The 27,003-nt window shown below is 31.7% G+C and overlaps 1 protein-coding gene across 4 annotated transcripts in view; it reads right to left on the minus strand.

Annotated features, from left to right (window-relative positions):
• fbl (pantothenate kinase 3 fbl) overlaps positions 1–27,003 on the minus strand; it is a 171,368-nt gene that overhangs the window by 120,743 nt on the left and 23,622 nt on the right. For all 4 annotated transcript variants that reach the window (XM_075365509.1, XM_075365507.1, XM_075365508.1 and 1 more), the window contains one exon: positions 11,965–12,048. In XM_075365509.1, the coding sequence (XP_075221624.1) occupies positions 11,965–11,970 (6 nt within the window). In that variant the 5' untranslated portion in view covers positions 11,971–12,048. The remainder of the gene's footprint in view (positions 1–11,964; positions 12,049–27,003) is intronic.

The following is a 27,003-nucleotide window of genomic DNA, read 5'->3' on the forward strand; positions in this document are numbered from 1 at the left end:
CACAAATCGCCTTCACTTTCCTCCAAACGTCTGATGCAGTAGTACTTCTGTCAATGGATGATACGTATTGCTGCCAGGATCGTTTCTTCGAATCTATCATGAGACGTTTTGCATACACCCTGTATTTTTTAAAGGCAATAAGATTCTCTGTGGTAGAACGTTTCTTAAAGGCGTTATACGCTCTTTTCTTTCTTTTTATAGCTTCACTTATTTTATCGTTCCACCACGGAAAGGGTTTCTTTGTAAGTTTCCCAGATGTTTTGGGAATGAATCTCGATGCCGACTCAAGTATCGCATTTGTTATAGCGTCGACATCGTCCCCGATAACTCCAGTTGTTTCAGGGAGTATCGTTGTAGCTGTGAAGCTCGTCCAATCTGTCTTATCAAACAACCATCTTTTAGAGATGGGGTATTATTTTCCTTGTAACATCAGTTACAATTTGTACCGACAAATGATCACTTCCATGCAAATCGTCTAAAACATGGAAGGTGTACCTCGGTGCTATCGATCCGCTTATGAGTGCTAGATCTATACAGGACGTCGATCCATCTCTGGCATTGAAAAAGGTTCCTGACCCGTCATTTAAGAGAATAAGTTCAGAATTCATCAGGAACCTTTCCAATTCTGTTCCGCGGGGATCTACTCGATCCGATCCCCAAAGAGAATTATGAGCATTAAAGTCACCCACCACTAAAATAGGTGACGGAAGCTCAGAAATTAGTCGTGCTATGTCATCCTCCTTCCAATCAAAATTCGGCAAGTATATGCTGCAAACAGTGACCTGAATCGGACGCTTCATTCTAATGGCGACCGCTTGAAGGTTTGTATTTAGATCAACAGCTTCGGCGGTAGCTCTAGTCGACTTTAATATTGCTACTCCACCTCTAACTCTTACATTTGGCGGTTGATCTCGCCGAAATATATCATATCCTTTCAATTTAACATTTTCGTTTCGGCTGAAATGTGTTTCTTGCAGACATATACAAATCGGGTCTACATCATGTACCAAGCGTTGGAGCTCATGAATGTTTGAAAAAAAAAATTGATGTTCCATTGTACAATCGACTCGCTAATTTTTAATTAAATTACAGCCTAGGTTTTCCTTTCGGCCAACGTTTTTTTCTTTTTTTCTCCATATTGCGAACAGCATCGTGTTCGCGGAGAACGTCCGGCGAGGACGTTCCGTGTAGCTTCCGGTCTCCGAATCGGAGACCACCGAAGCCGCCGACGACGACGGGTATGGATCGGCGCCGGTTTCAGGCGCCGATTGAGAGGCGGCAACCTGGCCGACCCCCGACACGGGGATAGCAGCAGTCACCGCCTGTGGAAGGGGGGAACACTCGCCCCCCTGCGTGGTTTTTTGTGACCTCTGTGGTTTAGAGGCCACCTCAGTTGAAGGAGGCTTGGGAGCCTCCATAACAGTCTCTGTAACTGCTACTTTCTGCTTATCAATAAGTATCTCACTAAGACGGACTTGTGATTCTGCTTTAGCGTCCGTTTTCTTCTGAACAAGAGCAACTTTCGGAGTTTTATCTTCAGGAGACTGTACTAATATCTTTGGCTTTACATGCTCTTTACCATTGAAAGGCTTCATTTTATTTTCAATAATTCTTTCAATCATGTTAGCCAAAGTAGGCGCAAGTTTGCTGTTGAGCTGATTTTCATCAACAGCAACCGGAGCAGGAGCAGGAACAGCAGCCGCAGCCTGAGCATAAGTTGTTGTTGCTCGAGGCCTGCGGGCGTTAACAATCTTCTTAGCTTCGAAGTAGTTGACCTTTTGCAGGGTTTTTACTTCCTGTACAGCTACCTTGTCTTTGTAGACAGGAGAGTTCCTGGAACTACAAGAATGTGCTCCCTTACAATTGATGCATGTAGGAGGCTCTTTACATGGCTCTCCCTCATGTAACTCATCGCCGCACACACATATTTGTGGTCTCTCACATCTGACAGCGGTGTGGCCAAAACGTTGGCACTTGAAGCATCTCATTGGCTGCGGGACAAATGCCAGCACATCCAATCAATGTATTCCCGCTCTTACTTTCTCCGGCAAAGTAAGCCGGTTAAATGTGAGAACATGAGATGCTGAAGGTAGGACTTCGCCATTCCTTCTCATGTTCAATCGGCAACACTCTATTACTCCTTGCGCTGCTAGTTCTTCAACAATTTCTTGCTCCAAACAGTTTAAAAGATCCTGACAGACAACACCCCTTGAGGTGTTGAGTGTGCCATGGGGATCAACACGTACAGCCAATTCTCCTATTTTTTTCAGCCCAAGGATCTTCTGACACTGTGTATCATTTACAGTCTCTATATGAAGTCCCGTGAAAATTTTCCTAATTTCCTTAACAGGCCCTCCAGCACATTTATTTATTTCTCGAGCAATGAGGAAGGGACTCACCTTCGAGAAATTGCCGTCTTCCTTCGTGATTATTAAATATTTCGGCTTCGGAATGTTGCTCTTGAAAAAAGCTTTTTGCAAGCTTTTTCTAGTCTCAACTTCTATTCTTTGAGATTCTACACTCTTTCGACCGGTTCTAAACGAGGGTGTTTTCGTGAACCCTCTGCCATGTTTGGTTGTTGTTCAAGTATATTCATGTGGATTTATCCCTTCTGTAGCAAGGCTAGCCGCCGGGATACATCCCCACTCCAGGGCTACTAACCTTGGAGGTCCGATCCGGTACTCCGGTGGAACCGCCATATGTCCTACCAGAGAGCGGATGCGCAGTCTCTGCACTGACTCCAGGCTCCTACTCACCGAAGCTTTCAGAGCTCCCATACACCGATATACATGGACACCATTGCTACATGCTTGCCATCGCAGGGGGCATGTGGACAACGGAAGGGTCTCCGTTACACCTGCAATAACATTGACCCTGGCCGCCACATCGCCAGCTCTAAAAATTGTGTGAATCCATTTCCAAATCGTTTGTTTGTCCATATCCTACAGGTGGCCGAAAAATCTAGTCCGTCTGGTGACCTGAAGTTGGAACCAGGTCAAAAGTAAAAAGCATAACAGAGGAATTTACTCGGAACCCCGTTAGCCAGCTATAAGTATTATATACGTAAGCACAGCTGTTTCTGTCCTGGACGTGGAACGTAGATGTTGTGTTCCGGACGTGGGGATTACCTACCTCAAGGCATAGATGATATTTTCATGATTTTCAGTGAACAAATATAAACTGAGCACGATATAATTTTGAAAAAATTAAACAATTATATAATATCAATAAAAAACATAAAGCAGAATTAGAAATAAATAATACAATATTAATATTATATTAATTATATAATTAATATTATATAATAATTAATTAATAATTATATTACATTAATATTATAATATTCTACAATAAACAGCAGATCTATATATCCAATTATACAAAAGATGTCAAAATATAACAGCATGTTAAATAGAGCTTTCAACCATATTAATAATGAAAAATAGAGGAGATTAATAAAATAAAATGTATAGCTGATAATAATGGTTATAAAACAAAACACATAAATGCTTTAATTAATAAAATAAAAGTAAAACATACCACCAAAATTAATAAATTTACTACTTTAAATAAAATAATAACAATAACAAATTAACCACTATTTTCCAATTATATGTAATAATAATAATACACCAATATAAGAAAAATATTTAATTAAAGAATTAAGATAACATAAAAAACAAATAACAAAAGGTTGAATAAGAAGTTAAATAAAATTAAAATCACAATAAAGCATAATAATAAAAATAATTATCCGGGTTTGTATAAAATAAAATGCGGTAAAGAAGATGGTCAAAAGTTTTATACAGACAGGTATGTCTAAAAAATGATTAAAAAAAGATACCAGGAAAAATTGCAAGCTAATAAGTATTCAAAACAAGAACCAAATTATACAGAACATAAAAAAAGAAAAAGAAATCTTAATGATTTAGATAGTATAAAAATATTAGAAATAAATTATAGTAAATACAAAACAATACTAATGGAAAGATTAGATGTAATTAAAAATAGTGATGATACAACTACTACAAACAAACAATTAGTTTTTGATACAGACGAATAGATTAGGAGAATTTTATATAATTTTTAAATATTACATTAGTTATAAATAATAGGAGGTTGAGTATATAATATTTTGTAATACCAATTCAGTTTTAACTCTATGATTGAGAGAATAAAAATTTTCTAAAACCGTTAATATTAATTTAAGATTTTATTTAACAAACACCTGAAGAAGGCTTGGTCATGGTAAAAGCACATGTGTGAATTTAATAGATATAATAATGAGTATTTTAAGGTAAATCCAGAGGTCCTGGGTTTGAATCCCAGTCAAGAACGGAATAAATAAAAAATAAATTTATTACTATTCATTAATTTATTTTAAAGCAAAAAATACATATACAGAGTGCTTCTAAAATGGTGTCCTGGCTATATTTTTTCAGATTGTACTTGTAAAACTAAAAATATATCCTTAGGAAAAATGGCAATTTTCCTTCATTCTCCCCCCATCTGTCATTTTGTTATTTTTATATAAATGTTTAATCTCAACTTCAGATAGACAAATCACATTAATATTTGATAAGCGTCTTGGTAATAAAGTTTTAAAATTATAAAAAAATTAGGACTTAAATATCTTTCCAAATTACAACATGATGGCCATGTTTATTTTTCAATCCGTTACATCTCTGTAAATACTAGTTTTATACAAATTTATGTTATTTGCTAAAATATTCAGCCTTTTATTTTTTTAAATCGGTTAAAAAATGGCTGAGTTATGGCAGAAAATTGATGTAATTTTATGTCTGTTTTCATGTCCTTGTAATCACGTTAACTTCGATTAAATATTAATTGTTTTTATTTTTTGTTAATTCTAGTATTGTAAATTAGTATCAAATTAAGTAATAATTTTCTCACGATAAGAATTAATATAAAATAATAATAAAACGATCGATATTAATTTTTCACTTTTGAATAATTTTACTCTGCAACTATTACTGTTGATCATGTTAACAATGTACAAATGGAGCTTCTTTCAACAGGAACGTTGTTCAAAACTAGCACAACCAGCGTATTTGCAGTGACAAGAATCCTCATGGTATCTTCCAAGGTAGCCATCAACAAAGATTTTCCCTGAATATATGGGGGCAAGTATTTTTAATGACTATCTTTTAGGTCCTGTCATTCTACCAAATTGTTTAAATGGAAAATTATCTTGCTCTTTAACCGAAAGTCAGTCGGTATCAGATTTCCTGCATGAAACTTTCCATGGATAGGCTGCATAAGGCCAAAGCCCTGGCCTGCCAGATCACCTGACTTAAACCTCTTGACTTCTACCTGTGGGGCCATTTGAAACGTATTATTGTTTATTCAATTCAATATTGAGGATCTTCAACAAGAATCCAAAATGAATTTCAAGAAATTAGGAATACTCCTGGATTTTTTGGAAGGTAAAGACAATCTCTCAGAAAAAGGCCGGAAACTTGTGTAATTTCTAATGGTGGACACTTTGAACACGTTTGATAACTTTTAACAATTGTTAACTGTTTAAGTACACCTAATGTTCTACAATAATTAACGTAAGATTATCACAGGTTTTTTTTTTTTTAATTATTAGGTCAATTATTGTGAAAAAATTGTTACATAATTTGATACTAATTTACAGTACTAGAATCAACAATAAATAAAAACAATTAATATTTAATTAAATTAACGTAAAGTGAAGGACCTATAAACAGACACAAAATTACATCAACCTTCTTCCATAACTCGACTATTTTTTGACCGATTTTAAAAAATAAAATGTCATTTTGTTCACAATAAAAGGATTAATGTGTTAGCAAATAATATAAATTTGATAAAATTAATATTTACGGAGATATAACGGATTGAAAAATAGACATGGCTGCCATTTTGTCATTTGCGAAGGTATTTCAGTTCTGATTTTTTGATAATTTTAAAACTTTATTACCAAGACGCTTACCAAATATTAATGCGATTCGTCCATCCAAACTTTAGATATTAATTTTTATATAAAAATAACAAAATAGCGCACACGGGGAGAACGAAGGTGGAAGAGACGTCTTGTCTTAGTACTGAAGCCTGGCCGCGATCCGCCTCTCCCATCTTCCTTTCGCGTCCTAACGATGATTGACGCGATGGCAAAGGTCATGGAGCGAATGATACACCAGCGATTGGTCCGAATAATTGAGGATTCTGATGGCTTTTCGACGAGACAATTTGGCTTCCGAGCTGGAAAGTCTGCATTGAACGCGGTGGCCGAGGTAACGGATGCGGCCTGTACTATCGTTACTGAAGGAAAGACGTGCGCGATGGTGGCGTTAAATGTGAGGAACGCGTTTAATAGCGTTTCTTACACCCCCATCGCCTCAGCGTTGGTGAACCTTCAGGTCCCTAGTTATTTAATGAAAATGATATCGTCATATCTGAGGAATAGGAGGCTTATATACGCTACCGAGAATAACACTTTAGAAAGAAGTGTATATCGAGGTGTTGAAATGCTGCGTATGATGGGTACTGCGGATCCCCCTTCCTGAGAATGTCTCCATTTCTGGATACGCTGAAGATGTCACACTCGTGGTTAGTGCAGCCACCAAGAAAGATATTGCCGACAAAATTCGGACTTCATATCGAGCCGTGGTGTAGGACTGGAACTAGCGCCAGAAAAGACAGAGATAGTCTTAATTACAACCCTGATCATTGAATCGGAGAGAAGGAAGATTGTGTCAAAGCCTGCCATCAGGTATTTGAGGATACGGGTTAACGCGCGGCTTAGATTTGGGACCCGTATCTTGGAGGCCAGAGAGAAAGCAGAAAGAGTAATGCGTGCAGTTGCGGCTCTTCTCCCCAACACAAGAGGACCTAGTAAGCAGAGGAGGAGGCTTCCATCGAGCGTGACGTACTCCTCACTATTATATGGTGCGGAGATTTTTTGGGCTAGTGCGTTAAGATACCTCATATACAAGAGAGTGTTAGACTCACCGCATCGGAAGTGTTGCCTGCGGATAACGCAGTGGAGGTAACTCCACTGCATCTTCATTAGAAGATGCAAGTTAGTGCATCTTCAGATGGGTCCCAATCTGTACTGTGCCTCCTCAAATCACTGTTCAGTCTAATTTGCTTTTTAGCAGCATTAGTGAAAAGAGATAGTGATGTTGTCGTGGTTGAAAACTGAATACTGAGCAATTTTGCATGCGGGTTAAGTGCTCATCAGTGTTTATAAAAGATAACTTCTATACTTTGAGAGGACTGCCCTCATCATACAACTATATTAGACAACTATATTTAGATATTTAGATATTTACAGAGTTTGAAAAAGGAAATTTTGTCCTTGAGGATGCTTGAAGATCAGGTCGACCATCTTTTTCTGTGACCACGAGAAACATTGCTGCACTATGGAAAATGTTTGAGACAAACAAGCATGTGACCAACCACCAAATAGAGGTGTCCTTGGGCATTAATGCACCAGTAATTCATGCTTTTCTGTGAGATCACCTTCAAGTTAGAAAGCTTTGTACTCTCTGGGTGCTGTATAACTTCTGACGATCAGCTGTCATGTTGTATTTCATGGCACTGTGAAATGCTGGAAAAGTTTGAAAATGGGAGAAATGTTGCTGTGTGAACAGTATTGCCACAGGTGAGGAACTAGGTTGTTCTACTATGATGTCCCAACCAAGGGTCAGAACAAGAGAACAACTTTGTGGGTGTTTGAAGATGAGAATGGTGGCCATAGTGGAACTTTACAGCGAGTTGTGTTGGAAACTCAGAAGACAGTTACAGGCAAATGGTATACTGAGGAATGTCTGCCTAAACTTGTCGAAGCTGTCAAGAAGCTGCACCCAAATTCAAGGATCGATGGTTTCTTCACCATGATAACTCTCCCAAGTGTGCTCTGAGTATTTGGCCAGCACCAAAATAAAACTGTTACAGCACTCTCCCTACAGTCCTGGCATCACTCCATGTGACTTCATGCTGTTCTCCCAGGAGAAGAACAAACTGAAAGAAAGGCATTCTATAAGCGATGATGACCTCCTAAGGGCTTGGGAGGATGCGTGTGTTCAGACCACCGATGAAATACGCCAGGGTTTCTTTTCTTTGAAGACTAGTTTCAAAGAATGAAAAGTATATAAAGTGTGATGAAGATCATTTCAAACAAAAAATAATCAAAAAAAGTCATATTGCAAAACTTTCCTAGTGTCTTTTGTATACATATAAACACACCAGTACATGAGTATCTACATGCCATGAGTTAAGGTTTTAACTTAAACCGTTTATCAAATGGTTTACTTAAACTAAACTATTTATAAAATAAAAATAAAAAATAAAAATAACTTTTTTTATTCTGCATTTTATTCCATAAATTTTTGTCTATATTAAAAAAAGTTCTTTTTAATTTAAAAAAAAGATTTTCTTTTTCAAATTTTTGTCTTGCATAGAAAAATCACTAATAAATAAGATTTTGTTGTTAATAACTCACAATCAGAAAGTTCTTGATAACTCAAGAATAGAAAACTACTTTGATGAATGGTGACAAAAATAAAACTGAAATTTCTATAACTAATACTATATATAGCTATCTCTTACAGAAATAAACTGATTCAGAAAATCAAAATTTCATCAAATTCAATTTAAAATGTATTACACAAAAAAGCTACATTGAATAATATGTAATCTTAATAAGAGTATAATGCAAACAGCTTTCTGAGCGTTTTTTTAGCTTAGCGATTATCATTAAAGGAACCTATTTTTTCTGACTCTTGACTTCCAAATCTTAAAGACAAAGTTTCCCACTACCATATAAGCCATTGTTTTTTTCTTGGGAGGGCGAAAAACACTTTCCTTATCAGCCGTTAGTCTCAAAATTTTAATGTGAATTTTGAGATCTCTAAAGAATAATATTTATCTTTAAAAAGTTTTATTTGTTTGATTTATCTATTAAAAATTGTGCATATGTTTTTACTTTTATTCATTCCATTTTGTAAAAATTAATCACTGAATAGTTTATTGTTATTATTATGCTATTATTAACTATTTTGCTGTAACTCAACAGATAAGAAGTTCAAACACAAAATACATCAACTCATACTGCCATACAAATTCATAAACATTAATTGTACAATATTTACAATGAGCAAAATATTTTTTGCAAAGATACTGGATCAAGAATAAAATAACATGATTATTAACATCAGGTCTTTACAATAAACGCATTCTGTCCTTTTTTTTCTCATTTTGAGATTTAATTTTTACATGCATTACTATGATTTTTTAAAATTATTATAATTAATAATACGAGGCATATTCATAAAGGGCCATTTGATCATTACAAAAATTAACTTGTGAGAAAAGGTTTTTACTTACAGTTTTAGTTTACTACATATTTACTTCACTTTTCCACATAATCGCCATTCAGTTCTAAGCACTTTTCGTAACGGTGCACCAATTTCTTTAACCCCCTGCAAGAAGTTCGCTGCCTGGGAATTGAACCACTTGACAACAACAGTCTTGAATTCCTCATCATTTTCAAGCCACTGTCCACCAAACCACTTTCTCAAATGCAATAAGAGGAAGTAGTCACTAGATGCAAGGTTGGGACTGTATGGAGGGTAGTCAAAAAGTTCCCAACAAAAATCCTGAATCTTCTTCTTGGTTAAGGCAGCGGTATAAGGACGTGTGTTGTTGTGAAGGAGGATTACACCGGACGACAGTTTCCCGCGTCATCGATTTTGGATCGCACATTTCAGTTTGATGAGCGTTTCGCAGTACATGTGAGCTGCAAATGTTGATCCATGTTCCATGAAATCAACCAAAATAACTCACCCTTTGTCCCAAAAAAAGTAAGCTAACATTTTTCAACTCGAGTAAGGAGATTGCTTAAACTTTTTCAGTTTTGGGCAACTTGAATGGTGCCATTGCATTGATTGTTGTTTAGATTCAGTATTGCTGTACGATATCCACATCTCGTCACCCGTAACAATGTGAGAAAACAAATCATCTCCACCTTGTTGATTGCAGTCAAAAAACGCTTGTCAACTGCACATTCTTTGCTCTTTGTGTTGGTCGGTGATAATTTTTGGTACCTACCTTGCACACAATTTATGATATCCAAGCTTTTCTGTGACAATCGTGTAGATAGAGGTGCGTCCAACATGCGAAAATTCATCAGCCAGAGCACTAATCATTAATCGCAGTTTTTGGTTCATTTGTTCAACGATTTCATTGGTGTAAATACTGGGCCTGCCACTCTGCTCTTCGTCATGCACATTTGTGTGCCCATTTTTAAAGTCTCGACACTATTGTCTAACCTTTCCTTCACAATTACTGTAGGTCCATACACTAGGCACAACTGCCAATGAATTTCAGCAGCTGAAGATCCTTTTGCACACAAAAATTGAATCACAGCGCGCATTTCACAACTGGCGGGAGAAATGATTGTCATGGATATTGCAATCTGCATTCACGGGCAGGCAAACGACTACTGAATCAAAACAAAACAACAACTGTAGTGGTTTTGTAAATAGCCAATAGATGGCCCTGCATGCGTGAAACTGTGTTCAGACCCGCTAATATTTAAATATAAGTCGACGGCCCTTACTTGATGAATATGCCTGGTATATTTTATTATAATTATTATAAAAAATAATATTAATACAGTTTGCAGCTTACATGTTGACTTCTCTCGTGTTTAAGAAAATTACTGAAGGGATTATGAAAACAAAAAATTGTGTTTACATCTCATACTCTATGTTTAAAAAGTGGAAGTAGTTCAAAGAATCCTCAAATTGTGATAGTAAATTTTTTTAATAAGGAATCATGAAAATTCATCATCAGATAAATAAAGTATACAATCAGTTTCCAATAATGATGGAATGGTGTGAAAATTGGTAAGGCAATCAGTTAAGGATGTGAAAATGTTCATGGTGCCTAAAGAACCGGGCAGCCATTAAATGATTAGTGATTATCTGTTTCAAGCAGTAGATTCAAAATTTTTTGGGAAAATTGTTTCATAATTCAATTCATAGTATTAACTTTCCTGAAATCTCAAGAACCATTCTCTGTGAGACTGTCAGAATTGTAAGAAATTGAGATCATGCTAGTTACTAAAAATTTCTGAGGAGCACAAACCTGAGTGGTCTAACAATGTTTTGAAGTTAATAACAATAAGGTGCTAAGTTCTTAGGCTACACTGTCTAAATGATGAGCCATGACTCACATGACCAGAATTAAAATAAGAATCATGAAACGTAAAGATATAATATAACAAAAAGACACAAATTCAAGCAGACATGGTCAATTTGCAACATCATACGGAAAGTTTTTTTTACAAAGACAAGGAGTAGGTTTATTGAATTATTACAAAAAATATTAATAACTGCTACCACTTACCATGAGACCCTTAAAGAATTGCACTGTACAATCCAGAAGAAAGTATACAGCAAGCTTAATAGCAACCTGGAGTTGCTTAAAAAAAAAGTTGTATGAAGCTAACAATTACCACAATATTTGGCTGGAAATTGCACAGACAGATCAGATTCGCTGCCAAGTGACTTTGAATCTGCTTTTATACTTTAAGAAGCTCTTTTCTGTCCATTGTATTGACAATGATGACAAGATAAAGAAAGTAGAGGAGAATTGGCTGTTTTATAAGCAACTTTGTGGTATATAGAGGGATTACAAAATTGTTCCTCAATACAATAAATGCTTCTGTAATGATAGAAGTAGTATAGAAAAACAGATTAAGTTATGTATGGTTGATGAAATAAGAATAAATTTCAAAATAATAAATAGAATCTTTTGTCTAATAATGCAAATTAAAACAAAAAAAATTTCAAAATTAGCTTAAAACGATCAATTATTCAATAAAAAATACATAACAAAAGAATTATTTCAACTACATAATTATTTTTATTAGTTATATGAAAACACACTGATGATAATAGCACTCACCAACATCTGGCCAGAACTCTGCCTTCATTTGGTCTCAACTTTGTGATACTCTTTGAACAAAACTGTAATATTTCGGCATAACACCTATTAAAAAAATAAACAAAATACATACATAAATATACATCTCTTTTCTATTTACTTCAGATGTTTATAATAAAGAAAAAAGGGTAATTTTTACATTATAAATAAATAATAATAAATTTGTTTCCTAACATCAACAATTTTTATAGAATGTAAAAAAAATATTCATAGGCATAAATCCTGAAAAATACCAACCTGTGATAATCTGAATTTGGAGTTCATATATGTAAAAGAATAATCTTAACACTAATAAGAATATTAAATTACTGGTTGTGGAATAAACAATTTTTTTTTTGTTTTCAGTCATTTGACTGGTTTGATGCAGCTCACCAAGATTATCTATCTAGTGCAAGTCATTTCATTTTGGTATACATCCAACATCCGTAACAATTTGCTTTACACATTCTAAATATTACCTGCCTCCACAATTTTTCCCAACTACCTGTCCCTCAAATGTGAAAGCAACTATTCCAGGATGCCTTAAGATGTGGCATATAAGGCTGTCTCTTCTTTTAGCTATATTTTTTTTTCAAACATTCTCTTATGGCACCACATTTCAAAAGCTTCTACTCTTTTTTTTCTCAGATACTCCAATCGTCAAAATTTCAATACAATATAAAGAAAAAGAATACAATATATTTCAATACATATACTTTCAAAAATCTTTTCTGATGTTTAAATTAATTTTTGATATAAGTAAGTTATATTTCGAACTAAAAGCTCATTTTTCCTGTGCTATTTGGTACTTTACTTACTGCTTACTTACTCGGTACTTAGCTCCTGCTTCGTTCATCTTTAGTAATTCTACTTCCCAAACAACAAAATTCTTCTACCTCCACAGTCTTTTCTCATCCTACTTTTATACTCAGTGGTCTATCTACCTCATTTCTACTACATTTCATTACTTTTATTTTGTTCTTGTTTATTTTCACGCAGTAGTTCTTACGTAGGACTTCACGAAACAATTTTACTCTGCGCAATAATTACTATACCATCAGCAAATCGTAGTGTCTTTAGCTTTCACCTTGCTCTATTAGTCTGGATCTAAACTGTTCTGTAACATAATTAACAGCTACTTCTATGTAAAGATTAAAACGTAACGGGGATAAGGAACATACTTGTCCGACTCTCTATTTTAGTACTGCTTCTTTCTTATGCTCTTCAATTTTTACTGCTGCAGTTTTATTCCTGTAAATGTTAGCAATTTTTCTTTTATCTCTATATTTGAACCCTACATTTTTTAATATGTTGAAAATTTTATTCCAGTCTACATTATCTAAGTCTTTTCTAAGTCTATAAATGTCATATATGTTGGTTTGTTTTTCTTTAATCTTCCTTCTACTATTAATCTGAGCATTAAAATTGCTTCCCTTGTCCCTACATTTTTCCTGAAACCAAATTGGTCTTCTCCTAACACTTCTTCCACTCTCCTCTCAATTCTTCTGTATAAAATTCTAGTTAAAATTTTCGATGCATAAGTAGTTAAGCTAACTGTTCTGAATTCTTCACATTTATCTGCTCCTGTTTTCTTCGATATCACGACAATAAAACTCTTTTTGCAATCTGTTGGAACTTCCGTTTTTATCATAAATATTACACACCAGTTTGTATAATCTATCGCTTCCTCACCTGCACTGTTAAATACTTCTGCAGGTATCCTGTCTATCCCAAGAGCCTTTCTGCCATTCAAATCCTTTAATGCTCTATTAAATACCTCAGTATTTTATCTCCTTTTTCATCCTCTTCTTCTTCCTCTATAACACCAGTTTCTAATTAATTATCTCCGTATAACTCTTCAATATATTCCACCCACCTATCAACCTTTTCTTTCGTATTATAAATCAATGTACCATCTTTATTTAATACCTTATTATATTAGATATTAATTTACGTATCAAAAAAATTTTCCTTAACTTTCCTGAATGCTGGTCCACCTATTTTACCAATTTCTGTTTCCACTTCTGAACAATTTTCTTTAATCCACTCTTCTCTTGCTAATTTGCACTTCTTGTTTATACTATTTCTTAACTGTCAGTAGTTCCTTTTACCTTCTTCATCACTAGCATTCTTATACTTTCTACATTCATTCAGGTCGGTTGCAATATATCCAAGTTTTTCTATCAGTTCTCTTTGTTCCACCATTCTAAGTTTGCTTCTGCTGATTTCAGAATTTCCTTTTTAAAATTGTCCCACTCTTCTTTTATATTTTCTATCTTATCTTTTTTACTTAGACCTCTTGCGATGTCTTCTCAAAAATCTTCTTTACCTCCTCTTCCTCAAGCTTCTCTAAATTCCACCAACTAATCTGATACCGTATCTTCAGGTTTATAAACCGCAATCTACATTTCATTATCACTAATTTATGGTCGCTATCAATGTCTGCTCCTGGATATGCTTTGCAGTCGAGTTGATTGCAAAATCAATTGAATCTGCTTAAACATGATATAATCTATCTGATACCTCGCAGTATTGCCTGGCTTTTTCCATGTGTATATTCTTCTATTATGATTTTTAAACTTGATATGGGCAATTACTAAATTATGCTTTGTGCAAAACTCAATACATCGGTCCTCTCTTTCATTTCATTTGCCCAGCCCATATTCACCCATAATATTTCCTTCCTTGCTTTTTCTGATGCTTGCATTCCAATCTCCACTATTATTAAATTTTAATCTCCTTTTTATGTGTTTAATTGCTTCATCAATTTCTTTGTATACATACTCTATCTCATCATCATAGGCACTGTAGGCATAAGATGTTAACAATTGTTGTCGGCTTAGGTTTTGATTTTATCCTGATTACAATGATCTATCGTTATGCTTTTTGAAATACTCTACGCTCTTCCCTAGCTTCTTGTTCATTAAGAATCCTATTCCTGCATGCCCTTTATTTGACGCTGAATTAATTATTCTAAAATCACCTGACCAAAATCATTTTCCTCTTCCCACCAAACCTCGCTAATTCCTAATACATCTAAATTTAACCTATCCACTTCCTTGTTTTTCTAACCTACCAACCTTTTTTAGACTTCTGACATTCCATGCTCCGATTCGTAGAATGTTTTTTTTTTTTAATTTTCTGGTGACCCTTCCTTAGCAGTCGCACCTGGAGATCCGAACATGGAACTAGTTTACCTGCAGACTATTTTACCAAGGAAGAAGCCTTCACCTTTGGTATATAAAAATGCAGAGAGCTACATTTTCTTGGAAAAAAACAGCTATAGTTTTCCATTGGTTTTAGCTGCGCAGTACTCAGAAGATTGAGTGATGTTGATGTGAACGTCTTCTTGACCAACGCCCTTAACAGTTACTGAAAGAGCTGCAGCCTTTATCAGGAATCATTCCTTAGTGTGGCTCTCAACAGATACCACTCAATATGGTTGCACGTTTCGTCCAGCTACCCTGTATTACTGAGCACTCAAGCCCCCTTCCCCATCGACAAGGTCTCATGATTCATAGAGGGGGTAATTCATAGGGGGGGGATTCATGATGTAACAATAATTACATTAAAGATCTAAGTAATTATCATGACAGTATCACCAAAACTAAGAGCCTGCAGAATACCTATCATAATTTTGGTATTACACAAAAGAGAAATATAAGATCTGTAGAATTTCAAAAACAATATAATAAGGTGCTATTAACAAAATGAACATTTACTTAAAATAATACAAAACAGATTAATTAATGTTTTGCAGAATAATAAACTACAGTAAAATAAATAACATAACTTACTGATAATATATTTAAAAAAAAAAACTAAATCCAACTATAATCAAAAAAAACCTTTCCACTTTATGCTGAAAAACCAATCCTTTAAATTTTTTAAACAAAATTAATTTACCATACACCTTCATATTTTTCAGTAGATTTTAAATGCAATTTATAAATAATACGTATAAAAATACTAAAGTTTTGATTTAGTTAGTATTAATTTACCAATAACTTAAAGAGATATTTTGTGACAAAATAATACAAACATAAAGAGTGTTCTCTTTTTCACCACATCTAAAGAAAAAGATAAATCAAGTAATTTATGAAAATATAAATTTTGCAATGGCAGCAATTAAATTTCTCCAAAAAGTGGAAAAGAATGAATTCTAGCAAGCATTTTCAAAATTATCCTAATCAGATGTTTTTGACCAGTGATAATAAGATGATTTTTTATTAAAATAAGCCCCTCCCTAAAATTCAATATTGTATCTCAATTTTAACTCGACAATACATTTACGAACTAAGTATAACATTTTCAAAACTTTGAAACTACAACAATTCTTCAAGCGATATAATTTCCCGGATTTTACATTTCTTATTAAGAATTTTACATTTCTTATTAATTTTTCCAAGATAAATTAGCAATAGCTAAATTCAAATACTAAAAATAATTGACTTCAATTATTATATATTTCGAACCTATAACCCCAGTAAATGAAAGACTACAATATTTAACTAGTGAATTCTAACGCATAATCATTAATAGAAACATGATGCAAGTAGTCTTTTTAATGTTTAGAGATATACCATTATTTTAGCCAATATCTTAATTGGACCAAATCTTCTTCTACCTTCATTTTATCAACTTCACAAAAACTTTTTCTTTCGTAATTAAGCTATAAACTGCTAATACAGCTAATGAAGTGAGACTTCCTTGTAATCTACCAGAATAAAAATCATTTACATATATTAAAATTAATATTGACCTGGGTTAAGAGCTTGCTGGACACTCATTTTCAATTAAAATAGCATTAACTTTAAACTTTGACTGTCTGAAGACATCCCTACAAATAAGATTTCAACAAGTTAAAAGTTAAATTCTTATTCCCACTGACCAGAGTTTATCCACCAAGAAAAGACAAATCGATCGACTACATTGGAAGTTTTTTGTATATCAGCAAAAATACCAGATCAATTTTTCTCTGAATCCATATTGATTTTTGCTGAAATAATTTCCTTTTTCTATAAATTTTACAGACTTTTTTTTAATAAGTTCTAATATTTTTTGAAAAATGCAATAAGGCTGTAAAGCCTGTAATACCGACTAACTCTCTATGTCCCCTTTCTTAAATATGAATACTGGTACTGTCTATTGATCGGTTCAATTTTACAGGAAATATACTTAACTCTACAACTAAATTACAAAAATAAGCAAAAATATATAATGTTGGATCAGATAGCAAAAAAGTTGTTAAGTGTTGTACAAACTAAGTTTCAACATTGTTAAATAACAGACACTGAGAATAGACTGATGAAAACAATAGGAACCAGAATAATGATCAGTCAACCAATCTTTCTAGATTAAAGGTCTTACATTGTTATAAACAACAATACTTTGAACTGAATTTTAACCAATGCATCATAAAGCAGCAGTGTATATATTAATGGTGCATAATAACTCAATTATAGGCCTTGGCTAACAAATAAGAGAAAAAGAATAAGTTTTTATCTATGCAATCTTTTTTTGTAATCTTAAAAATAATCTTTAAGTTAGTTATGAACAAAAAATATTATCCCTCGATACTCTATTACAACCAAATTCAGATTCAAAAAAACTAGGATGTCAAATCTAAGTTATTTATTATTGAAAAAAAAATTACTTCTAGTCGATTTAATCTACTGCACTAATAACAATTATTTTAACAACTCTCAGGTAAATCCTGTAAACCTACTCCTCTTCCTTCTGAAATATAATCTCAAATTTTTTATCTATTTTTTCTTTTATCTTAAATTTGTACCGCTATCAAAATCAATTTTATTTAACTTTGTTCCACTTTATTTTAGGAAAATGATAATACAGTAAACTATTAATTACTGGCATCGATTAAGTTTCAGATATTCAAAAAATCAACCTGGAATCAGCAACCATCACGTAGAGACATTAAGTTGAAACCATTAATAGAAACATTATGTAGTAAAAGAAGATATAAAAACTGTAGTTAAGTGCAATTTACAAGGTTGCATAACAATAAAACAATAAATGCTTTAGTAAAACTCTATAAATAATTGAGATTTAATTTTCATACGCTATTTTTATACAAACATAGTACTCGGGAGATATACCAAGGCATCTGTACACAGTCAGATGTACAAATACAAAAATTAACATAAAAAAGATAAAAAAATTAAAAAAACCTAAAACTAAAACTTAAAAACAAAAATAATAAATACTCATTAATGTAATTACTTTCTAAAATGTCAAAACCCTTATTCCTATCCATATCGCATTTTTTAATTTCTAATTTTTGTAAGTTTGTCTGAATATCTGATATTGTGTGCTTATTTTTAATCAAATGATCTGATACATTTGAAAAACCCAGTTTACCTTTTTTATAACTTCTAAAATGTTCCAAGAATTTGGTTTTAAAAGATCTAGAGTGGTCTTAGCAATATAAAAAAGGTAAGCCTATATATATATATATATATAGGCTTACCATATTATTTTTTGGGTCTAACCCAGGGCATATTTTTGAAATTACTTGAAAGTCTTAACAGTTTACTGAAACATTAAACTTTATTTATTTAGTTGTATTTTTCATTAGACATGACTTTTTTCAGAAATGGTTTGTTTGTTTTAATTACATCATGAAATTCACAACAAGAAAGTTCTGAATTAATTTTAACATTTAGCAGATGTTTAACAGTAAGTGAAAGTCTACCCCTTTCTACAGACCAAATGTTCCCCGTGATTGAAAAAACTCTCAACTGGAGCAGATGTCCCAGGCAAAGACATCGCAAACTCAACCGTTTTAGAAATATTGCAACATGAAATGTCAGTCTTTTGAAACACCTTAAAAATTACTTTCCACTTCTCTTCAATAGTATCTGGTACTTTTTCAGAACGTGAACCAAAACCTACCCTTGGGTTTTGAATAACCTGGTTCAACAATGAATGTTGGAATCTTTTATAATTTGAGTAACAACTTGTGCACTGTCTTCTAAATCAGACCAGGCAATTTACATTTGTAAATTTATCCACTGCAACTTAATAACTTTATCAAAACTGGTTCTCCACAACTCTAAGTATTGGATACTAGAATTATAAAAATTGCCAACGCTTGAGAGGAATTTTTGTTCCTGAACATCATTATTTTCTTTTAGAGTGTATAGCAACTCTTTGGCAGAAGAAGGTATAAATTTGTGGGTTTTTCTTTCCTGAAGTTGACAAATTAATTCAGAATAAGTCTGAAATGCTTCTGTTGCTGTGATAGAATTAGCTTCCAATTTCAGAACTACATTATTAAATAACTGTAGAGTAACATATAAACATTTCAAAAACAGTTCACTTTCTAGATTTTGAAAAAACCAAACAATTTTGGGCATTTGTCACAAGATAAGAAGTATGATTTTAGGCTATCAAAAATGGAAAGAATTCTTTCTATTGCAGGTAACAAACTAAGGAACCTTGTGCTGCTATGAAATAATACTTTTCTGTAATCTGTTTCCACAAATTCACAAAACTCTCTAAGTTTCGTTACTCTTACTGTTTATATGCGAAAATATTTATAAATTTTTATAACAATAACTTTTATGTCCAGGGGTAGAGAATCACATGTTGTTTGTATTGAATTGTGTACTATGTGGGCTGAACAATAAATTCCTAAAATAGGTCTATCTAAATCACTTTGATCTTTTCTGAACACATTTTCATTCCCCTTTCTCTTCACACCACCAAAATTACTGTTAGTGTTATCAGCAGTATAACAAACCAACTTTTCTTCAAGTTTGTATTTTTTCACACACTGCAAAAGTTGCTGAGTCAAAATTTGAGCAGTTTCACCTGAACTTCATCAAAATTTAAAAGTTTAACTTGAATTCCCTCCACCAGACTGAAATATCTTACAACAATCGGAACAAGTTTTACTTCACTTCTGTTTGAACTATTCATTGTTACATAATTAATGTTTTCCAAAGAATGCAGCACATTATCAAATATAAATGGGGAAATAATGTTAACAATAATTGCCTCTGTTTTTGTTCTAGCAGATGAAAATTTTGGGTCATATAACTTTTTAACAAGTTTGGATGTGCAGTCTGATGTTTTGAAACTGGTATATCCGTCGACTTAAACTATCCGGCCCAGAGGACCATAAAGAAATATGGTAGAGTTTAGAGCCAGTGAGGACTGTAATTTTTTGTGTTAGATGATAAAATAAAACAACGCCTTGTTGTTCTTGATGAATCGTTGTGTTTAATTTCGATTTACACATAAATTTATCAAGTAACACTAAGCCTAAGAGTCCATCCAGACTGAAACTAAAAAACATGTCCGTACTGGACAGAATTCTAACTTAGAATATAACTAAGTTAATTGTCCATCTGGACGAAATGAATAATGCGACTGCACTGAGCGAGATTCCAACATAGAATAGTCATATTAAATTAACTCGCCGGCCAGCGCTAGTAGCTGCTAGAGTGCAGCACCAACCGGCTCAACATGGAACGGAACAGAAACTGAGTTTGTGTTTTTTGCAGTGTGGTATGAAAATGTAGCTTCTTTAGCAGCACACTCCAGACAACTGTTACTGTTATTCCCATCTTTGGCTTTAAAAAAATCTCTTATGTTTGCTGAAACACTAGCATTAATAGCACTTCTATGTTTAATTTTTTTCACGTGGTCTTCAATTTCACCCTTTCCTTTATGTACTACAGAAAATTCCCCAGTACATAGTGTGCAATAAACACGTTCATTGTTACTGTCATTACACAATTTCAAAAATTTGTATTCCCTTTCCAGGTTAACATTAAATACACATTTTCTTTTGCCCATTGCTTTGAGACAAAAAACAAATACAGATAAAATAATCAAAAATGTGTATACAAGTTACTTTACCCACAAAACCAACATAAACACATTGCCCCTGTTGTGTTACCAAATGAATAAGTAATAAGTTATGGCAAAACTAGTAACCATGCCTCCATCAAAATCAACATCTGTGCTTGTTCCAAGGTCAGCTGAGAGATGCACCGTCGCAACAGAATGTTTAAAAACGCGATGTCAAATATGTAGGTCTAAAATAAAAAAAATTCCTTACCAGTCATAAAATTCTCAAACCCCAGACATTTTTGCAACCCCAGACAACACTAAAAAACCAGTACTGTCTGGGCTAATCCCGAACAATATATAATATTAAGTGATTTCAATACTGATATAAACAAAAATAATTTTGAGAGTGTTGAATCTCTTAAAATAAGTTTTATGAATTAGGATTTGAACCTTATTTTAATAAAAGTACTTGAATCATAAGTAATTTTGATGAATAGTGCATAGACAACGCTTTTATTAAAAGCTCTTTCAATATATAATCCATTATAAGACTCAACTATCAGATTGCTGATCATTAGTCTTTACTTTTAAATATTATACTGTAATAATATTTGAATCTTTTAATAAATTTCAAACTTTTTCACTTATATTGATTTCAAAAAATTGTTATTACCTGGCTCAGCTAAATAAGAATCAAATGAAATAATTACATAATAAAGAGAAAAAAATACTTACACATTACTGTGGCTTAGGCTTACCATATTTATATTGCTAAGACCACTCTAGATCTTTTAAAACCAAATTCTTGGAAAATTTTAGAAGTTATAGAAAACGTAAACTGGGTTTTTCAAATGTATCAGTTCATTTGATTAAAAATAAGCACACAATATCAGATATTCAGAACTTACAAAAAAAATTATTAATTAAAAAATGTGATAGGGATAGGAATAAGGGTTTTGACATTTTAGAAAGGTGTTATATATATATATAAACGTAATAAATTTAATATGATCAACCTTCAGACAGTATACGAGGATGACGGTATTACAAAGGCAGTACACCACTATCTGTTTTTATGACAGTGGTGAGTAATTGATCTTTCAATATGGTTATTAGAGTAAATTCAGTGAAATGGCTAGCACATAATTTTAATTCACTTAAATTTTTGTTTTTACTTTAAAAGTTTTAATTTTATTTGTTTATATTATTAATTTATAATAATTTATTAATAAAAAATTTATATTTATTAATACAAAAATTTATTAATAATTAATTTATCTTAATGTATTTGTTTATATTGACATCATATTATTCACATATGTAAAAAAAAATTTACATTTTATTTAATTAATTAATCTTTATAATTAAAAAAAATTTTTTTTTACATCTTGTTTTGATTATAATTTAAAATTTTTAATTTAAATAAAAGTTTTAAATTGTTGTATAAGCTTATCAAGTACGATAATGTTTAAATTAAATTTAACATTTTTAATAAAATTTAAGTATAACAAATATTTTATGTTAAAATATTTTTAACATAAAATTATAAGTGAATAAGTGGTATGATTTCATGGATTGCAGGCTTATGATGTTTTTTGAAATATATATATATATATAAATATAATTCAGCTGATGATGTGAATCAAGTTCATGAAAGCGCTTCTGCTTATGTAATGGAATAACCTAAGTAATCCTATTTCAATTATTCTGTAATTGGGGTTGACCTATTAAATATAAATTAATTTGTATTGGTACAGAGGAGTATGGTTATTAAAAGAATTCCTTTTAAAATAATAAACATATATATATATATATGTACTATATTTTAGAGTGTGGAATGCAGACTAAGTATATTAGTACAGGTTAAACCAATAATTATCTTTTCATAACCTTCTAAGCAGAAGCCAATTATGTCTCGTAATAAGAATAATTTTATAATATTACACACAATACATTTTTAAAAATCATTTTGGAAAATATCATGGATTTTTCTTTTTAAGTCTAAAATATCTTTACCTGATAACAAATCCCACATGCTTCTATACATCAAATTATGAATTGCACATGCTCCTACACATCAGAATTATGAATTACTATTACGCATCGTCTTTGCCGCAAGATAATAATTAAAATATCCTACAAAGCTTTCAAGTAACTAATATTTGGATAATTGTTGCTCCACAATACATTAATATATAAACAGAATGAAGTTTTTGTTCAAAGTATGCAAAAGTAAGTAAATATAAATGATGTGATTTTAGGTTAAGATACAAGGCAATGTCTCAACAGGAAATCTTATTGTTATCGATACAGTATGTATAATACATCTCATACAACAGTCTGTGGTTTTAGAGTTTTTTTTATTTATTTTAATAATAATAATAATTAATGTATTTTATGCGATGTCAGAAGGTAAAGAAAAACATCAAAATATGGTACAGAACACTGAAATAAAACAACATGATAGGAGTATTAATAATAAAAATGATAATAATTTATATAATACTGCAGAAATTAACAGGATGTAAGTATTTGATGCAATTTAATTTAAATGGAAACTCCACATTGCTAACATAATTACAGTTATGAGTAACTGTATATGGATTCATGTGAGAAAGTATTATTTATCAGTACAACAGTTAAAAATAACTATTTTATAAAAAAAGATTTTTTAAGAAAAAACCACAGATGAGAGAGTGTCATAAAAATAATAAATACAAGATACCAATTAATAGATAACATGGATGATATGAACTTATGATGCTCAAAAACTTGACATCATACAACAATAACAAAAAGCAGTATAATGAAACAACACAAAAATCCAGACTGTGACGTGGGAAAAATATGAATGTATAAAAAAAAATAACAAAATTAAAAAGGAAGCAAATTTAACATAAGAAGCTTTTATTTAGGTAGCAAATTATGTTAAACCAAATGTAATACATAGTTGTAGTTAAATATATAAAAAATATGAAAAAATGTATATTTAAAAATACACAGTAACTTGTATGGAAATGTCTGTATAATAGAACTAAAAATAAAAATCCATAGCTCAAACCAAATTTGTACAGAGAAATATGATATGGAAATTTTGTAGCTCATAAAAATGCCTAGTCTTTATAGCATTTGTACCCAGGATCTTCTAGATGAAAGGCTGAGATGCTACCATTCAACTACAGAGGTGTTAAAGCAGATACTTTAGATTTTATACACCGATCAAGTTAAAAAGCAACATCGAATGATGTTTATAATATTCATTAAACTTTTAACATAAAAGAAAATGTTTACTAATCACAAAAAAATTAATTATTAGTTAACAAAAAATAATTTAACATAATAATATATAGTATATAGTATAATATATAATATATAGTATATAGTATAATTTAACATAATTTAATATAGTTTAACAAAAAATAATACTACTTAAAATAATAAAACAACCACCTATAACTTTATATTTAATTCACACTTTAGGCATTTTCAGTTTGCAATAAAATCAAAATAAACCCATGAAGATTTATCAACATTTTAATAAGTTTTCCATACAACATATATAGCATATTAATGTAAAATAACCATATGAATTGTAAAAACACTTGGATATTATGAAAAAATATGTTCAATTTATCATATCAGACTTTTTTTTACACATTACAAAGTTACTATGAAACAAATTTTTTGATAATAATTTAATTTTTAATGATCATCATATAAATAATAACCAAAATGTTTAACCTTGGCATTCATTGCTGATAACTAATGGAGCCAACTATTCATCGATCCAAAAAGAAACAATAAAAAACTTTATAACAAAAATTTGCATCATTATTTCATAAGTCCTACAATTAAAATTTGTTATTTATTTTAAATATCCTGACGGCATGCTAATTTCATTTGCTACTCAATAGTTTCTATGAAAATATTGTTTAATTATAATTTCACATTAAAACTTGAAGATAAAAATAAGTAACGGAAAAAAAAAATTTAGAGGGAAATGCATGTTAGCTACTCACGGCTGCAATTACTTAATTCATGAAGCTGCCAATTATAGCAGGTTCTCAATGCGTATCACGTTTCTGCAAGAAACACTATCTTGTACAAAGCAGACCACCACAGAAATTGCCAGTTTGCTAACTCCCATGGTAGACTGTCAATATTTTTGCCTTTCATCTGAAAAGATCTGGGTTCAAATCCCAGTAAAGTTTTACTGGCCTTTTTATAGGTTACAAGCATTATCTTTCACAAGTAATTTAGTGGTTAGCCTGTACTTGCTAAAATAAATAAAGTAGCAAAGTATAGAACTAACCGATAGTAATAAAAAAAATAAGGGTATTCATTAAAAAAATAAAAAGTTTTATATCTTATTTCTTAGTTCAAATCCTGAAGTAGTTCATGTGTTAGAATCTGTGAACATTGGAAACATTTGAGAACTTGGCAAAACAGGATTATTTAAGCACAGCATAGACAAATTGATATCGTTTCAACATAAATAAAATCCTTTGAAATTTTGGCAAAAATGATATATGCGAATATATCAAGGATTTTCAGAAAATAAATTTAAATTAGTAATGTCAACAGATGATAACAGAGTTTTGAGGTGCGGTTCCTGTGACAAATTATCTCATACAGTGATTAATAAAATCTCATGATTAATTATAATAAATAAGTAATAATTAAAAGGCAATAACTCCAACTCATTAACTATTGTATAAATAACAATGTTTGTGAAATTTTTCTAATATCTCAGTATTCTCTTGAATTTTTAGAAAACAGGAAGTCATGCTACCTGGATTCATATCTTAAGAAAAAAATTAAACAAGTAAATTTTCCCTATGCTATATTATGAACATTTTTTTCTACAACAACTAACGGGCTGGAACTTTAGGGGGTAATACAACTAAATTACAAATCAAAGTATCAGAAAAATAATTGACAAGCAAATCAGAATAATAACCAAACAAGCCAAATACGTGTAAAAATATATGTTAAGAAGAAAGTATTTATCCAATTCATGATTTACTTTTTTAAACAGATAAATGTAAATAATATTATTAAGAACCAAACAGATAGTTACAGGACAGTCATACTTGGGGTTTTAATTCACACATCTTTCATATGAACTTAAGTGGCAATGGTAATATAAGAAGTTATATCAGATGATAAATATGTGTCATCAACAAAAATATATCTAATTTAAATATCTTTTAAATAAAATCCATCAAAATTTTAAAAGAAAAGATTCTATATAATTTTAGGAGGAACCACAAAGTAAACAATCGATCAATATAAAATAAAATTATATTTATTTGTGCATATCTTTTGTATTGTGTTTATAACAAAAATAAAATTAAATGAAAATGAATTAAAATTACAATGAAATTAACGTGATTTTTAAAAAGTTATCTGAGCAAGTAAAGGACTCTCACCAGAAAATTAAGAACAAAATGGCAAAAATTACAAAATTCTACAAATTATTTAAATTTACAAAAATTTCAACTGTCTACTTCATTAAAATTGTCACTTAAATCCACAATACCAAGTGATAACAGTTTGCCCTCTATAAGTATATACGATAAATGCAGAACATCTCACATTAAAGATGTATCATACTGTGAGTCCAAAAAAAACTATGGGGTTTTTTTTATAGAACGAATATACTTTTTATTTTTCAACATTCAATAGTCTTTTATACAATCTTAAGGCAACAAATATTAAGTTTTAGTTTACACTTTCTCCAACATGTTGCAATTTGGTCTAGTGGTGAACGCATCTTCCTAAATCAGCTGATTTGGAAGTCGAGAGTTCCAGCGTTCAAGTCCTAGTAAAGTCAGTTATTTTTACACGGATTTGAATACTAGATCATGGATAGCGGTGTTCTTTGGTGGTTGGGTTTCAATTAACCACACATCTCAGGAATGGTCGAACTGAGACTGTACAAGACTACACTTCATTTACACTCATACATATCATCCTCTGAAGTATTATCTGAAAGGTAATTATCGGAGGCTAAACAGGAAAAAGAAGAGAGTTCAAGCTGTTAATAAGCCCAGACTTCAGTATCATGATGTTGTTGCAAGAAAAAGCACCTTCTTTGTACTGGTTCACAGAAACAAAATCAATAAGACAAAGAAATTATACGAGAATCAATCAGAGAATTTCTCCTAGAGACAAAAGTATATATATATGTTGTCA

Source organism: Lycorma delicatula, chromosome 5 (genome assembly GCF_047948215.1).
Source record: "Lycorma delicatula isolate Av1 chromosome 5, ASM4794821v1, whole genome shotgun sequence".
NCBI classification, from domain to species: domain Eukaryota; kingdom Metazoa; phylum Arthropoda; class Insecta; order Hemiptera; family Fulgoridae; genus Lycorma; species Lycorma delicatula.